Raw genomic sequence first — 18,478 nt, 5'->3', positions numbered from 1 at the left:
GCAGTTCAGGAGAGGCTGAAGGGTTACTGGACCCAGGGGGAGACTCACCTGTAGGCACTGAGTCCTCAACAACCTCCGGAGCCAGAGTGGATTCACCTGGTGCCTGCTCCTGAGGATCGGCACAGGTGCAGGCGCTTCAGAATCAAGGCCCTGCCCCAGTTCAACCGGCCCTGGAGGCGGGGACTCCTGTGCAGGCTGGGATTCCTCCAGTTCAGCCTCTGAATTGGATTCCCAGGCCATCACAGGTACCTATTTATCTACTTGAACTGGCATGCTTTCGAACTGCTAGGTTGGCAGAAGCTGAGACAGAGCAATGGGAGCTCACCTCGTCACAGGGATTTGAACCGCCAACCTTCTGATTGGCAGGCCCAAGAGGCTCAGTGGTTTAGACCACAGCGCCACCCACATCCCCATGATGTCAGAAGTGGAATGGTGGGCAGGACCAGAGGCAATGGATGTGAGACTCGTACATTTTGTACCATAAGCTACATCCAACCACTCAGAGGTTTCTACACAAACACACAAACACCCCTCCCCAGCATGCATGAAGTCAAGCAGGAGAAATCATCATAGTTAAAAGATACAAACTAGATAGATAAAAACACTCAAAAAAAGGTGAGGGGTATGGCCTGAAGAGAGAGGGGTACATGGTCTGGGACAGTCACAAGGGTTGGAAAGAAAGGTCTGGAGGGCTGTATTAAACAGATACAGAGTGATTGAATTCCCAGATTTTGATGGGTAGTGTCCTAGCACCAGCGTTCAAAATTCACCTGGGCACCAAGGTAGCATCTGATGTCTCCACTATCTGGAGGTGCATTCCTTGGATATTGACTGTTTTCACAGAGTAGCAACACATTCTGTAGAATTCCATCCAATGAATTTCAGCAACCAAAAATTCATACAGTCGTACCTTGGGTTACGAACACTGCGGGCTGCACGTTTTTGGGTTGCGGACCGTGCCGAACCCCGAAGTACTGAAACGTGTTAGTTCCTGGTTTCGGTGCATGTGCATGTGCAGAATCGCAAAATGACATCACATGCATGCCCTAACGCGGCGCTTCAGGCTGCGAACGTTGCGGGTTGCAAACATGCCTCCCGAACGGATCACGGATCAAATACGATTTTCAAACTGTCTGGCCCCGAAATGGCCAACTAGGCATTCCATTTTGGCAAATGTAGCCCTGGTTTAAGGAGCCATTTGGCGCCTAGCTTATATATCTGAGTTTCTAACACTGCCTAGAACTAAGTTAATGAACGAAACATAGTTACGTAGTAAAGTACAACTACGCAGTAAAGTTGTGTCACAAGACATGGGGAAGGTAGCTTACTCAGTAAGCCAGAATACAACAGAGTCTAAAGATTCCTTTTGCTATGGGGTTAATAAACTCAGGACCATATGAGTGGTGATACACAGGTTATACCTTTACAAGAACTTACCGTGATCCCAAGGGATGAGGAGAATGTTGCAGAGGACAACCCCAGTGATAATGCAAAAAGTTTATGCTACTATTACATGCTCTGTGTTCACCTTTGTGTGAGAAAACAAAGGCCTGAATGAGCTGAGCTTGGTGCACATGTGCTCAGTAAATACACCCAGTTCCTGAAAAAACATCCCATGTGGCTTCACTGCAGAGTTATACATGTACATGGAAATGACTCACAAAAACAGTGGGAGGAAAAACAATAGCAACAAAATAATCAACAGTAATTGGTTTTAAGCAAGTTGTCGCATGAGCCTACAAGAAGAGGGTGGGGAGGTGTTGCATCAGAATTAAATTCTAAGGGCACAGAGAAACACGAGGTTTAAGGCTATGAAGCCATTTCTATTTCCAACCAAGCAGAAAGGCACTATTCAGCATATTTGCACCAGAAGAGGATTCAAAACAAAACACCACCGTGCCATCTCAGCAGCAGACACAGGACCCTGATCCGTGCATGCATTAGGAAAAGTTGGTGGAGTACATTGTACCACTACATGCTGCAAGTGGGATATACCATTTTGAACAATCTTGCAAGTAAAAACAAAATAAAACTAGTCCATCAGCAAGTTCTACCCCAGGCTGTTCCTTGCTGGTTCCTGGTTGCAGGAAGGCTATTTTTTATTTTAAGCTAGGGGACCATTTAGAAATGTAATCTTTCACCTGCAGACTAAAGTGGCACAGAACATTCTACTTTGTTCTCACCTTGTTCTGATGCAGACCAGGTCAGAGTTTGGTGCAAATGCACTGCCTAATCCACAAACCACTTAAAAGGCTTTAATTCCAGACAAAAGGGAGGGGGGAGCCCTTGTCTTACAGAAGTTGCAAACATTACAATATTTGTTTACTGAGTAACAAGAATGCTCATGGACAAGCTTCTATGCTATCACACCATCCCAAACAACTGGAAATTTCATTTGCTCAAACGCAAGGTAGGTTGAGGTAATAGTGATCTGCAGTCTTGCTTGCAATCAACCTCATTCCATGTCTTAATGCTCTAAACACAAAGTGGCATATATAGGCAGGACCTGCCTCTTGTAAATGTATGGTACCCACAACAGAAATAATTCTAAATAATGTTTTCGCTGCCTACTTTCTTTGTAATTGCGTACAGCCTTGTCACTGCAGTTTACACACTCACAAGAAACAGAATTTAAGGTCAAGATTTGATTTTTAAAAATGTGGGCCACCCCTAAATCTGCCATTTCTTTCAATATATTTGCTGCCTGCTCATCTTTAAAACTTATGTTACTGCACTTGCATCAACAGCCATGGTATATTTACACAAGTGCATTCCCGTGGCATTTTAAACCTTTCAGACCAAAATATCTAGGTTTTATAATACTTCTGCCCTTTCATGCAAGACATCTCTTGTGATTTTGAAAATCGTGACACACTGTATTGATGACTAAAGCTTTATTCGGCCTTTAGATTTCACAGGCATCTGGGTGGCCACTGTGAGAACAGGATGCTGGACTAGACATGCCACTGTCCTGATTCAACAGACTATTCTTGTGTTCTCAGAGCATAAATCCTCCATTAAATAATCAATGAATCCATGAGTGACCAACACAGACACAAAATTATCTGCAGCCTTCTATTTTCTCCTGCATGTTTCACATATTACACTGAACACAAATGAACTAATGTGTAAAATATGCTGATGTGCCTAAAAGTTTGCAAAATATCAAAACACCTGTACCTTCAACAACAAACATTCAAGGCAGAAAGTTGAACATTATCAGCAAAGCATAATTTTGGCAAGGTAAACATACATTTCAAACCTGCAATAATCTGGTTCTCTTACACCTCAGAACAACTCAGCAGTTTCAAGGTCTGTGGGTGCATCTGCTTTGCACCTTATTGATTATGTTCCAAAGATTTATCGGGTCCTTCTAAATATTGACACTATCAATATGACCACATGAAATACAGCTGCAAAGGAAAACAGGAGCATAAACGCAGAAATACAAACTGACCAGTCAATCAAATGCTTCCTCATAACCTCACCTCTACAAGTCACTTCAGTTGCACCTGGGAAGAAATGTTTACATATTCAGTTAGCCTGAGATAACAATCTCTCAACACCCTTCAGACTTATAAGAAGGGTTTCATGAGAGAAAGAGAAAGCTGGCCACTAGGGAAAGAGGATATGGCCTATGATGACAGCTAAACATGCCAACAAACAGCACAGAGATCTCATTTTAATTATTTTGCTAGTAAAATAATTTGCATCCCTAATTCTTGCTGGAAAAGCCACCAAGACACCTAAAAAGAATGATAAAAACAATAGGAAACGCAACACACCATAAACAACACAGCACTTTGGGCAACAGCAAATGAGATACCCAGTCCATCTAATATAAATAACTTTGCAGCACAGTGGTACCTCGGGTTACATACGCTTCAGGTTACAGGCTCCGCTAACCCAGGAATAGTACCTCGGGTTAAGAACTTTGCTTCAGGATGAGAACAGAAATCGTGCTCTGGCGGCACAGCGGCAGCAGGAGGCCCCATTAGCTAAAGTGGTGCTTCAGGTTAAGAACAGTTTCAGGTTAAGAACAGACCTCCAGAACGAATTAAGTACTTAACCCGAGATACCACAGTAGTTTCCAGAAGGCAATCAAGGTGAATGTATGTTTTATATTAACTGCTTAGAGCTTTTGATCAAGCAGTATATAAATCCTGTTAAATTAAACAAAATCTACACATACCCAGAGAGAATTCCATAGCCATGGTGCCATTCCCAAACTGATCTGTGTTGCCTGCCATTACACCTCAAAAAGCAGGATGACATGGAACAGGGCTTCAGTAGTTGATCTGAGTGTTCAAGAAGGTGTGTATTAATGCTGCAGTGAGCCTAGTCCACTATTTTGTGAAACACTTTGTCCCTCCCCACAAGAGATGGCTCATTCCTGACTCTTTTGCAGGTAGTGGAATAATTTATGTGATGTTCTGTGGGGTGGGGTGGGGGGCTGTGCTGACCTCCCCAATGGAACGAGTGGCCAAGGAATCTTTTTTGCCCTGTAAACGTTTTTAAACACCCCCTGTGCAGTCACAATTGTGTGAAGTGCAAGGCTCTTTACGCAAAAAGACTTCAGAACCTAGCAGCACTTCCTGAAATGCCAATGGGATCGTGCAACATGATGTAACCATGAATTAAACCTGGAAGCCAACTGGCAGCCAATGATACTGGGCTAATATTGAAGTTATTTCTGAATTATGCAAGCTCCAAGTAGTTCTTGGGCAGCTGCCTTCTGAACCACCTACGGTTTCCAAGTACTTGTCAAAAGGCAGTCCCACCACAGAGTGCATTACAGCAATGCATTCTGGGCATTCATAAGGTATGGGTACTGCTAGCGAACCAGCCATATCTGCCTTCAGCCTCTGGGTATCCAGAAGCAGCAATGGTTACAGAGGAATCTCCAGGGTGTGAACCTGCTTCACATTCCTGTCAATTAGGAAGTACGATAAGCCAATCGATCTGTACACATTTAGGAAGGCAGGTGGATATTGGATATTGATATTTATATGGAGGAGGGGAGTGGGTAACATGATGCTGAGTGAAATGAAAGATTGCAGAACTCATTTCTGGATCTTTACATGCAGAGGCAACACCTGGTACCTGCAAAGCTCCCTTAAATAAAAAAAGGTTCTCTTTAAAACTCTTCAAAAGCGTGTTTCCTTAAAGCAAATGCAATATGTCTAAGAATCATGTGTTAATATTCTCTCTCTCTCTCTCTCTCTCTCACACACACACACACCCCTGGAGCAGGCAACTGTGCTCCATCAATAAATATATGGTATGAAATGGCGATTCTTTGCCGAAGAACAAGAAGGAAAGCATCCAGCGACCAGCTCTTTCAGACCCTGTTGGGACAATGCAAGCCATAACAACAGCCTCAGAAAGGAGGGGGTTGTGTAAGAGGTCACTATCCTGTGGGCTGCTTTGCAAATCCTTGTTGTTATCCAAATGTATTTGAATCAGCAGAAACGGGAAGCCAAACAAAACCATTTCAGATTGCAAAGCTGGAGCAGGGGACAATAGCTGCCACCTCCAGAAAACAAGAGATATTTGGCCACCCATGTTTTATGCAGACAAATGAGAACGTGTGCTGCTTCACTCCGGCCATTGAGAGGTCTGTCGAAGGGCTACAGCTGCTTCTTCGAAGAACTGGGTGGCCCGTTCCTTTTCAGCAGCTCAGCAGAGTGTTAAAATCGAAAGATATTACCGCAGAGAGAACTGGGCTTGCACTCCTTTTGAATAAAAACAAGCAGATTTAACAAGGAGGGTGGCTCATCTGTTGCCAAACATTCTATGTGGTGCTAGGAAAACCCTCTGCAAAGTTCAAGCTAATTTTATTAGGGAAGCTTACGCCACAGAACTTTACACTTACGCAGAATGTAAGTAGGGGCAGATTTACACATTACAATTGTTGTGGAAAAACTGCCAATATTCTCTGAGTGCCCAGATCCAGATACAAAGGTCTTGAAAGATTCACATATGAGGTCCATACTTTCAGGAAACTCTGATGTTTCATATAGCAACTGTAATGTGTAGAAGTGTCTTAAGCGCTGGGGAAGGAGTTCTGCTTAGTTTGCGTTTTAATATGAAGCTACCTAACTGGCATATTCTGAAACTATATGCAAACTGAAACACAGCTACCTTTCAAAATTTGTGCTTCATCAAATTCTGTGATGCAGTTCTCCAGCCAAAAAATACGTATGTGTACTAGGGAAAGGTGTGCATCAAAATGCATATATAGTGGGAAGGTAACATACCAAAATGTATTATATTAAAGGGAAAAGGTGGCCAAATTATGTATATTTGCCCCCCCCCAAAAAAAATGCATCCAAACAGGTGTATATTAAGAGAATTTGGAATTTATACTGCTGATGAATTTCCATAAGGACTTTTTTAAAAAAGCAAGCCAATGCACAAATGTGGCAAACTTAAAATGGGAAAGAATTAGAAGGTGAGAGAAACCAAACAGACAGATTTGTCCATGCTGACTTAAGTCTTCCTAACACAATACTGTATCAAAATCTGTCCTTTTAGCTGAATAGCCTTGCACAGCATAAAGGTTGTTGCAGAGTGCATGCAAACTTTAATATTCAAGATGCATGTGTTGTGGCGTTTACTTGCAGTCATGATTTCCTACAACTACTTCTCATTTTTCACTGATGTTCCCAGAGTTCACACCTTAAGTAGCTATACAAGCGTCTCATGTCTGCTATCATTTCCTGAAGCAATTCCAACCATCTACATTTGAGCAAGAATAGTATTAAATGTGCAACACATTATTAAAAGAATGGGTTTTGGTATAGGTTTGTGCTTCCATTGCCCCTCACACCCCCAGACAAATGAAAGGTAAATGATAAAAGTTACTTGAAAAATACAATCACTTGTCCGCCAGAGACCAATGCAATTAGAAGAAAAAGAAAACATGGTTCTAATTTATTAATGAACATTTGCTGCCTGTAATTCTACTGCACTTATTCCATTACAGCTTGACATTTCCTATTGTCACTGCTTGCATTTCTAAACGGTTCCACATGACTAGAGCTACTCTGTGCAACTCGCTGAAGACTGTTAATAAAAGAGGAGAACTGGGCTGTATAAGCATGATAATATCTGGCCACATGCTGTAAGATCCACTGGATAGCAAAAAGGAATCCCCTTCTCAGATATTTTCTAAACATTTTAGTTTTACATACATAGACATATTTCAACATCCTCCAACATACACACAAAGCGTTTTTCCTTAGGTAACGTAAGGAAGGGGAAAATAGCTAAATAGTTCTCCCCCTGCCCCCCAACCATGCATGAACATAGATGGTAAGCTCCTTCTGAAACAGAAGGGATTTGAGGACTACAGAAGTGTCTAAATGTTGAACTGCTGTCCAAAAACATCTTGCATAGCAAGTAAAACTGGCTAATGCACGCAGCTGCTTTGAAGGAAGTCATCTCAAAAATAAGCAAACCATAGTAGTTTAGGAAAGAGATTGTTAATGATACCGGGACAACCTGCTTTACTATCTGCTCAGAAACATTGCAGCACCTTTATTCACCGTAGAATCCTGCAATGTCATTTCAAACATATAAACTAGAAGTAGACCATGTTTCTGAATGAAATATTTGGGGGACAGGGAGAACGAGGGGCTACAGGTGATGGTTCCACAATAATACAACACATGCTGCTCAATTGGCAAGGAAGCAAGATCCTCCGCCTCGTGTCTGTTCATAGAATATAATAAGCCTCTATTAGATCCACTTCAGTATAGCTCTGGCCTACTATTGGAATTTTGGAGCCAGCAGATGCCACAAAAAGCTTTAAGGCTTGCTGAATTTCCAAGGGAAAGAAAGAAAAAATGTTATAAGAATTTCTAGGTCACATTTCTACCCCTTCTGGTCCAGAAAACAGGAATACAAGTAAATTTGATGAGCCTAAGTACCACATCACATAAGATGTCCATGGGCTGTACAGTGGTACCTCGGGTTAAGAACTTAATTCATTCCAGAAGTCCATTCTTAACCTGAAACTGTTCTTAACCTGAAGCACCACTTTAGCTAATGGGGCCTCCCGCTGCCATCGCGCCGCCAGAGCACAATTTCTGTTTTCATCCTGAAGCAAAGTTCTTAACCTGAGGTACTATTTCTGGGTTAGCAGAGTCAGTAACCTGAGGTACCACTGTACTGCATCTTGCAATCTCTCCCTGGGAACCATACAACTGGTGTGTGTGGCCCCAGATTGGGCAAGCACTTCACATGCTCTCCAGAGCACACACATAATCAGGAGAGCAGGGGAAAGAGTGCAAGACAACCTACTCTTCCCAAGCCCCAAAGCTTTCCAATCTACCCTTTCTTTTATTGTGATGAGATGCAGCAGAGAAAAAGATCAGAAATGCAGGGAAGCCCAGGCTACCTTTGCTCAGTCTCCAGGTGAGTTGCCCTCTGACCACATATAGCTGGTAAAGGGGCAACACACCATTCCTCGGACTAAAGACAACAGCAGAGTCGCCACAGCAGTAGCTGATGGGAAGCAAGTACTGTGGTTACAACTGGAGAGGGTTGAAGGGAAGTGAGGCAAATAGGAGGCAGCCTGCCATTTGGCTAATCATCCCACAGCAGTTGCTACTCACTCTATGAGAGCTGATAGGAAGCAATTGGCACAGCTAGGTTAATGAAAAAATTAATGCTCTCATGAATGCGGAGCAGGATGCACTTTTGTAAACTGTTATATAAATTATTGGAGAGTGACTCATTATTTTGACCTTGTTTTTGACCAACATAACACAAAATGTGTCTCGGTCATCTTTGATCACACAAGCCTTTTATTATGTTATCCATTTTATAACCTAAAGCTCTGACTTTACGTGCCTTTTTAAAACACATGCATTTTCATAAAAGCACCTAAATTAATTTCTCAGTCAGCTTGCCTTCCAGGTTACCAAATGTCAGGATCTAAAATCCGCAGTCGGTGGCAAATCTTGGCCCATCAAATCTCAGCGCACCAGCAGACCTGTTTTAGTGGAATGAGGAACCCAGAGCAATGATAAGTTCTTAATGTCAAAGATGAGCCATGAGAGCTCACAGAGACCTGAGCTCTGACAGACTTGCAAGGGACTCACACTTCAGAGGGAATAGCTAATAGAGCTGATTAGAAGGCGGCATTTTAAATTGCCTGTGTGATGTCGCAGGAGCAAATCTATCATGGAAACATGCATTAGAACCTCGAGAACATTCCTTCTTACCTAAGACAAGTTTGTCACATATTAAGACAGCATGTCTAGTTTCAGATGTCTGTGCAGAAGCAATTCATATTTCATACCGTTATTATTAAAGTTATTTGACTGTATTGTTTTTAATTGCTGAATTTTATTAACTGATGCAAACTCACTAGAAGGGTGCGATATAAGTTTATAAGAAAGTAAATAAATTAATGACATAGGGTCTACATTGCAAACCACTGAGCTGTTTTGTGTTGTTAACAAATACTATGCAAAGTTATTTAGGCTGATAATTTGTGTTCATTTATTGAATTCAATGGGATGCGTTTCTGAGTACATAGGAAGTTGCTTTATAAGTCAGACTATTAAGTCCATCTAGCGCAGCACTGTCAACTCTGCACATGCACTAGCCCTTCACCCATTGAAGTAAATCTATGGATTGCACAGCTAAAATCCTTATAAAAATCCTTATATTGTAATGTGGTGGTTCTCCTCCCAAACAGGCCCACTATACTCAAAACCTACAATATGAAAACTTTTTAGTATTCCAGTTAACAGATGGGGTAAGTGATGTTGAGAGACAGAAACTTGCCCAATGTCACACAGTGGATTTAGGAATTAAATCATTCTCAAGAAACATAGCATAATAGTGCTTGCCGGAATAATACATATTCTTAACAAATAGAAATATACATCATATAAAACAACAGTGAATAAATTGCTTACCTGCACATATTTCATGTTCTATTTCCCTTTAATTTCATTTTTGTTTCAGATTGCATAAGCTTCTTCCTTTAGGTCTCCATCATCTACAACATAGGATCTTGTGCTGGTGATGCTGGTGATGCTATCTTGGGCTCACTGACTGAAGAGACAGCCTAAACATTCAGAACACCCAAGGGGGGGGGGGAGGAGAGAGAGAGAATAACTCTGAAAATGAGGGAACTCTTTGCAAGTAATCTTTGATTGACCAGAGCAAATAGCAGCACTGGGTTCAGTGCGAAACCACTATTTTCCTGTTTGAATATTCCTGCAATACTCACTCTTTTCCACTTATAGACAAGGTAAAAGTTGCATCCCCTTACAGAAATGTGATCCCATTCCTGCAATAATGTGTAGAACTACTTTCCACAAGATTCCTCATCACATTATGAAACCACACTTCCACCTTGCAACTTGGTGCCATCAGGAAAACAGAGTATGAGTGCGGAGACTCAAAATGACAGCACTGAATAATGAAATGAGTTGCATATCTTTCAGGGCCAGCCCTACCATTGGACAACATTAAGTCCGTATCTCAGGCAACAGATGCTTAGGCACAATGGCAGCAGCCCCTGGCTGTTCCTTCTAAGGTCCCCTGGTCTTTCCCTTCCTTTGGAGAACAGAGCTATGGGTGCTTCACGGCATCTCTTTGCACACGAAAGCTATGCTTTTGCCTCAGACTCATGAAGGAGAGCACTATCACATCACCAACGCTGAATCAAGATTCATCTAAGAGTTCAGTCAGCTTCCATACTTTGAATGGGGGTCACCATCTTGTGCTCCACCGAAAGCAACAAAATATATTGGGCAAAATCTGGGACCAGTTAGTGCAGAAAACCCGTTTAGGGCAATATTCTCCTAGCAAATGCAATGTACTCTGCCGCAAAGTCATGTATGTTTAAGAACTGAAGCACACAATCAGAAGAATCACATGAGCCCATTTCAGCCTGTAAATGGGAGATTTTATGTATCTCCCTGCAGATACAAAACGCACATGTCAGAGGAGAAAATCCTAGTTTACCTTCTCCCCGACATGCAGCGTACAAAATTCTCCTCAAGTAATATTTACAAGGGTTAGCCACTCCACTGCTATACTGAAGTGTGCTTTGTTAGTATTCCACATTGCTGCTGATGTTGAATCGTAAGACGGAGGAAGGCTATTGTTAAGACAGAAATTGCTTCAATGGATGTGCTGTAATTCCACAGAACCTTTACTCTGCCTGCAACAATGGAAACCTAGCCACAGCAGATATTCCATTATATACCACAAAGGGCCACTGTGGCACACACTGAATATGCATCTTAAGACAACGTATAAGAGCTTGCAGTTAATTTCTTCTCCTTCCTGCTAAGTAAGAGAGGTATGGCAGGCCACCTGAGAGCTGCCTCTTTGGCAATTTATTACCCTCTACTGTCCCTTACAGGTTCTAACAGATGACAGCCATTCGCTTTTAACAACATATTGCCTATGTCAACAATGAAATAATTTGCTTTATGGTGAGTGTATGATCCCCCCCCCCATCTATATTCCACCTCTGTCGCTACTGACCACCAGCTCTCCTATTTTAACAGCTGTGAATGTACCATGCGGTTTCCCACCCCACCACCCCAGATCCTGGAATCCCTGCAACATGAAATACATTTGCATGCTAATTGGCCATGAGGGTGTTCCATTAGTTTTATTTTATTTTGTATTGTATTTATCCTAACATATACACTGAATTATCAGAGGCTGACAAATGTGACACACTCTTAATCCTGGGGTGCCATCTTGTCTACAGTACAACCAGCAGCTACAACAAGAGCACCTTATAGCCATTTTTTTATTTATTTTTGTGATGTATTCCAGTGGTTGAGGCCTAAGGACAATGAAAAGGTATTTGAAGGAGTTCAGCTTTCCATCTATATTTGCTTGACCCTTGCCATTCCTGGCTTATATAAAGCATCTATCAGGAGAGGACCGACCAACTGGATGCAGAAGATATTTTATTTTTAACACAAAATGCAATGCCTCCTTGCAGGAAATCATTGATATGCTGCCCTAAAATAAATATTCAGTAAACCCAAAGAAATGTAACAAATGCTCACCACGAATTTCACCTTCTCAGGTAAGATGCTCATGGCAGTGGCTGCTGGGAAATTATTGGGTGGACCCTTTTAAATTTAGCTTTGGCATGGAACAGGCTTGATCACTCTGATGCATAACCTATCCTGGAAAAAGAACAGGAGGAATCTGACCTTGCTAATTCTCCTCAAACTTTCAGTGGCTTTCAATACTAGATAGTTCTGATGGACTATCTGGGATGGCAACTGACTCCCAGCTGTCCAGTTCTCATTTCGATGGCAGTCTTGAGAAGGCAGTGCCAATGGTGGCTCTTGGTAGCTACGGCATGGTGTGGAGCAGGGCTACATCTTGTCCCCCATGCTATGAAATATGTACATGAAACCCCCGGCGACAGTCTGGAGAAGTTGGGTGATATATCATAAATATGTAGAACATCCAGCACTGTTTCTCTTTTTCATCAGAATCAGGGAGTGCTGCAGCTGGGGGCAGTGTCAGAAGGCATGAATGGGCTGAATGAGGTCTAATAAGCTTAAGCTTAATCTACACAAGAAGAGGTACTGTTACTGGGTGTTTTTTCTGACTTTGGAGGTTGTGTTCAGCCTTGGCTGAACAGCATTGCACTAAGGATTAGGACTGCAGTTTGGGGGCGATGCCAGATCTGTCTCTGGAAGTCCAAATGGATTATAGGGGCCTTGACCCTTTTCACAACCTCTGGCTAGTGCAACAGCTACATCACTTCTTCAATGAAACTTGACCACTGGCCTACAGTGGTACCTCGGGATGCGAATGGGATCCGTTCCGGAGCCCTGTTCGCATCCCGAACAGAATGCAACATGTGATGGCACGACTGTGCGTGCGCGGGTCGTGTTTCACTGCTTCTGCGCATGCGCGAGCGGCGAAACCCGGATGTAACGTGCTTCATTACTTCCGGGTTGCCACAGAGCACAACTCGAATGCGCTTAACCCAAAGCACATTCATCTCGAGGTATGACTGTATTTGGGTTAGCTCCTGCTTGAATTACTATAATGCATCGTGCTTTGATTATTGAACATTCTGCACAGCAAGAGTCACCAATATGGTTCCTGTAACTCACAGGGTTTTCTCCCTCCACTGAAATTAGGCTTAAAAGAAGCATCCTACAGTAGTCAGTGGGGTGGGTTTCAGTGTGTGCTCAGTTGCAGCGTGCGCTGCCTACAACAGTTTTTCTTGCTTGAAATGGGCCCTCGAGCCTAGAAAGGTTCACAACCTCTGCTGCACACTACCCTGTGCAATACATCCTGTACAAGTATGACCTGCTTGGACTTCTGTGATGCTATGTAAATGTGGAGGCCCTTGCAAGACTCCTTGGGAGCTTCAGTTACAAAATACAGAGGGTGGTCTATTAGCAGTTTTTATCTAACTTTAGAATATTTACACACCACCCTTTGCAAAAGCTGTTTTATAACAAAATAAGTACATAAAAGTACAGTGGTACCTTGGTTCTCGATCTTAATCCATTCCAGGAGTCCATTCAACTCTCGAAACTGTTCGAAAACCAAGGTGCAGCTTCCGATTGGCTGCAGGAGCTTCCTGCACTCAATCGGAAGCTGCGTTGGACATTTGACTTCCAAAACATGTTTGCAAACCGGAACACTCACTTCCAGGTTTGCAGTGTTCAGGAGCCAATTTGTTCCAACAACTAAGCCATAAAAACACAATTTGTTAGATACACACAACAACCAAATAAAAGTTACTAGTAGCACCAACAGCAACAACCAGAACAGCAAACTCCTCCAAACATTCTTCGAAAAAGTCTTCACCCATCCCCTAAAGCTGTAAACAAATAAGGCTCAGTCTCGGATTGAAGGAGACACCACTGAAAAAGCCCTTTCCTGGGCTCCCACCCACTATGTACCTTATCCCACGTAGTGAATATGAGGAGGCCCCATGGGCTGATATGAAAGCACAGGCAGCTCGATATGGAAGGAGGTGTTCTTGCCAGTGAACGAATTCTCCTGCTCAGCACATTTTTCACTACATTCATCCAAAAGTGCATAAAGTAGCAACTTAGGAAAAACAATTCAAATAAAACACTTAAAAGTTTAGACATCTGCATCTGAATTCTAGCTGGAAGGCACTGAAGCAAAAAAAGGGGGGGAGGAGAAAAAAAATAGCCTTTGAAGAGCTGATCATTTTATAACACGCAGAAAATGTGCTTCTTTGGCTATGTACCTAAACAACTGCCTCTATTAAAAACTACGGCACCATTTTGGTTCCAGACGGCATGCAAAATAATTCATAAATGACAAAGATCAGTGGGCTCGGTGCAGCTGTTGAACGCCTGCACTTTGGCCACCCACTTCAGTGGAATTGAGAGCTTTCGATCAACTCCCAACTCTCACAGGCCTTTGAACAGTACCAGAACATGTGTTCGATACTTTAAAAAAAAAAAATCTGGAGCCAGCCAAATATGAAGGATTAGCAGGCCAGGCAATCTTGCTAGTGCACCCAAGCATCTCCTCCCCATTTTCCGTTGAACTTTTTTTTAATCAAAAGTCTTCATGGGAAACATAAGTTCAACAAAATGATTTCTGCCCTTCGTTCTCAGCTTTTAATCTTCACAGATTCTGTAAAAATAACTCAGAGTATTAGCTACTTCTATTTCTAATTAGCCGATTACATTTGTTACTGCGACAGCCAAATAATTTAATATATACCCAAGTCAGAATACAAGCCCAAGTTTTATTTCCAACTTTGGCACTGCCGTTGTTTGTTTGTTTGTTTGTTTGTTTAATAAGGTTTTCTTTTCACCTCTTTTTAAAAAGTTGTCAAACACAGGAAAGGAAAAGGAGGAGAAAAAAGAGGAAGGGAAGGGAAATGAGAACATTATCTCCAAGTTTGTGATCTAATTAATTCTGGCACAAAACACTAGGAAGGAAGCTAAGGGTTACTGGACTGTGCGGATTTGAGTTTGTGCGTATGCATGTATATATCCTGTTCCAATCTACTGAAAGCCACTTTGTGTATCAATCAATCAAAGGAGAGGATATAATTCTCCTAAATAAATAAACAATCCACATTTGTACCAGAAATCACCGTATCTTTACCCAAAATGCTGATTTCACTGCCAGCATTTATATTTCAAATGAGGTTGCAATTTTATTTTTTTTAAAGAGCACCTTTAATGAGATATTAAATGTTTGAAGCCAGCGCTGCTCAAGACAAGACAATAATATGGAGAAGATTGAAATGCAACGGTTAGCTGCATGACTAGGAATGACGGAAGATGCAGTGCAACAGCACAACATCTGGAGACCATTGCCCTGCATTAAAAACAACATTGTGCAGAATCTCTATGATAACTAAATGAGGGGGGAATTGTCAATTCCAGAGAAAAAGGGCTAGTGCAGAAGCAAATCTACTTTGAAATAACACTGAGCCAACTATATGTTGCCTTACAAGTCGTCCTCAATTCTGCTTAAGATATATGAGGGAAAATAGAAACAGGTCAGCTTTCTGCGGAAACCATTTACAGTGGTACCTCGGCTTAAGAACATTTTGGAGGTCTGCTCTTAACCTGAAACTGTTCTTAACCTGAAGCACCACTTTAGCTAATGGGGCCTCCTGCTGCCGCTGTGCGATTTCTGTTCTCATCCTGAAGCAAAGTTCTTAAACCGAGGTAATATTTCTGGGTTAGCAGAGTCTGTAACCTGAAGCGTATGTAACCTGAAGCGTATGTAACCCAAGGTACCACTGCACTATTACTATAGTCTTGTATTTAGAATACTTGCATAGTGTATCTACCCACACATCCCAACTTTAGAATCTTATCAGCATTAGATTTGCTGTCATATCATCTAGGTACCTTTGCCACAGCTGCCTCTAGGGTTTGGGTTACCTGCCTTTCAGCACTGCTGACATATGCTGCACATCAAAAGATGATGTAACCTGGTACATGAACAATCTCCTATTCATGCATCACTGATGTCATTCCCTTCCTTCCCTCCCATTAGTATAGCAAACATATAGCCTCAAGGAAAAGAGATGTGGCTAAGATATTTCATAGCATTTCAAGAGCGTCTTTATAAGCATGCTGGAACCATGTTCTGCCAGAGCTTGGTGACCAAGAGCTTGACTGGAGAAAAGCATGCACATCAACAGCTGCTGATCAGTAATCAATGGCTTTCCTTCCTGACAGTCTTGCCTGCTCTCCAAAGAATACGGGGTTTGGAGCATTCAGAAATTCCATGCTACTCAAAACACCAAAAGCAGCAGAAATATAAACAGCATCTAAATAAAACCAAATGCTCTGCAAAATGTCTCGGGAATGCAGATGCCGGAGATACAATCTTGTGGGGCCCTTCTCTTGCTGGCTTTGCTTGCATTCTGGATTAGATTGGCTGGCGCATGGATTTAATGAAGTCATACTTGAGAAGTGAAGTGGTACTTTGATACAGTGTTCTGACCTTCACTGACTCCCCTGTGAATTGTAATCTATTGCTGCTAGCGATAGCTGTGTGTATGGGTGCTACAAAGTACATAGAATCAGTAGGCCATCTAGTCCTACAATGCAGGAATCCTGTCCACAGCCATCCCTCAGTGAACTCAAAACACCAAGCTTCTCGTTAACAGTCAGACCCACTGACCCACAGGAAGACAGTTATGATGGTTAGGACTTCTGTAACTGGATCTATGAGATATTTTATTTCAGCAAATATAGGTGTATTTAAACCAAGGCTGTATTTTGTTCTTTTCCTGGTTCAGGTTTGCTTGGGTGTTTTGTTTTGCTTTTCTTTGACAGCATGGTAGCTCATCTTTTATCTTCATCAGCAGACAAGACATAAAATTACCAGTTTTATTATATGTGTACGACATGGTGCTTGTGTTCCTTTTAATTGGCGATCTAATCAACGTTCGAGTTTGCACATTAGCAACCCCAGTGGGTCAGGGAGTAAAGCATAAACAATAATAAAGACTACAGCATCAAGACTGCAATGGAAAGAAATCAATCTGTTTACCAATGTACAATGCTTCATTCAGAGCGTATCATTATTTTCCTATGGATATTCTGAACTTTGAAGCAAAACACAGAAACATAAAGCAATAGGTGAGAGCAAAACAATACTTAGAAAAATAATATGGATTAAGTAATCATTTGAATGGGAATCTTAGGTTTATTATTTCCTAAGGGAGGAGCTGGGGTGGGGAGAGTGTGCGAGCTGTGCAGAAGTAGGGGTGATATGTTGCATGAATGGTCCTTTGTTAGGTGTGGGGAGAAGAGATGAGAAAACAGGAGCTGTGCAACAGGCAGCAGGGGTTGGTATGCAGCTGGCTCTGATGGGTCTTTGCTGATCATTGCTGGAGGCAGAGAATAATCTTGTCCCATCTGCAGTTGTGCATCAACAGACCCTCAACAGACCCTTCAAACCTCAAATGGATTTGTTTGTGAGGACTAGGATTGACCTTTTGCCTCTAACCAAGGTAAAGGGGGGAAAATGGCCTGTGTGTGTGTTTTGGCAGAAGGAGAGAGGCAAGCTATCTGCAACGATAACTGATTGTTTGGGTTGGGAGTTTCTAGTGTTACTGGAGTTTGCCTACTCCAAACAGGACTCCAACAGAAGAGGAAACAAAGGATGAGTTGGTAAGAGCTTCAATGACACACTGGGCAATGGAAATAAGGCATAACACTGACCTAAATCTTTGGGAGAAACTTTGGAAGAATGATTTGAAATTTATTGCATGCTATACACTGAAAGAGAATAATATGAAAATGATTCATAGATGGTACCTAACTCCAAGTAGATTGGCTAAGATGTATAAAGCAGAATCGGATCTGTGTTGGAAATGTAAAGAAACGGAGGGAACTTTTTCCACATGTTGTGGGCATGCAAAAAGGTTAAAGAATACTGGGAAATGATTTATAATGAGATAGAAAAAAATGTTTAAAACAGCCTTCCCAAAAGGTCCGGAGGCATTTTTGTTAGGAATGGTGCAGACAGAAATCCCCAGGTGTCAGAGAAACTTATTTATGTACGCAACAACAGCTCCTCGCATTTTGTTAGCCCAAAAATGAAAAGTGAGAGAGGTCCCGGGTAAGGAGGATTGGCAACTTAAGATGATAGAATATGTGGAACTAGAAGTTTTAATGAATAGACTAAGAGAGCAAGAAGAATATTTATTTAAAGAGGAATGGAACACTTTTTCTGACTATATGGAAAATAACTGTACATATCTGAAAACGCTAGCATTAAGATAAATTCAACAGTTTAATTAATAATTGAATGATGTAAAACTGGAGAACCATCAAAAATGGACGTAGTAAAATATGCAGGAATAATAGATAAACAAAATGAACCAGGGAAGGGGAAGAAGGGAAGTCACTGAATACATGGTGTTATGTGAATGTTTATTTTGAGATATTAAAATGAAAACTTAATAAAAATTATTTATAAAAACAAACAA

The 18,478-nt window shown here is 41.8% G+C and overlaps 1 protein-coding gene across 7 annotated transcripts in view; it reads right to left on the bottom strand.

The window, feature by feature from the left end:
* The window catches only part of LOC307220151 (uncharacterized protein), a gene marked incomplete at its 3' end in the record, with an annotated part of 350,445 nt that overhangs the window by 188,657 nt on the left and 143,310 nt on the right, over positions 1–18,478 (bottom strand). For all 7 annotated transcript variants that reach the window (XR_013840712.1, XR_013840713.1, XR_013840714.1 and 4 more), the window contains exon 5: positions 9,936–10,087. Coding sequence is in view for 2 of the 7 variants with exons in the window: in XM_079983857.1 (XP_079839983.1) it covers positions 9,936–9,950 (15 nt within the window). The remainder of the gene's footprint in view (positions 1–9,935; positions 10,088–18,478) is intronic.

Source organism: Podarcis cretensis (genome assembly GCF_951804945.1).
Source record: "Podarcis cretensis genome assembly, chromosome: 7".
Lineage (NCBI taxonomy): Eukaryota > Metazoa > Chordata > Lepidosauria > Squamata > Lacertidae > Podarcis > Podarcis cretensis.
The sequence above is the reverse complement of the archived record's forward strand: the minus strand, read 5'-3'. Positions and strand labels throughout refer to the sequence as shown.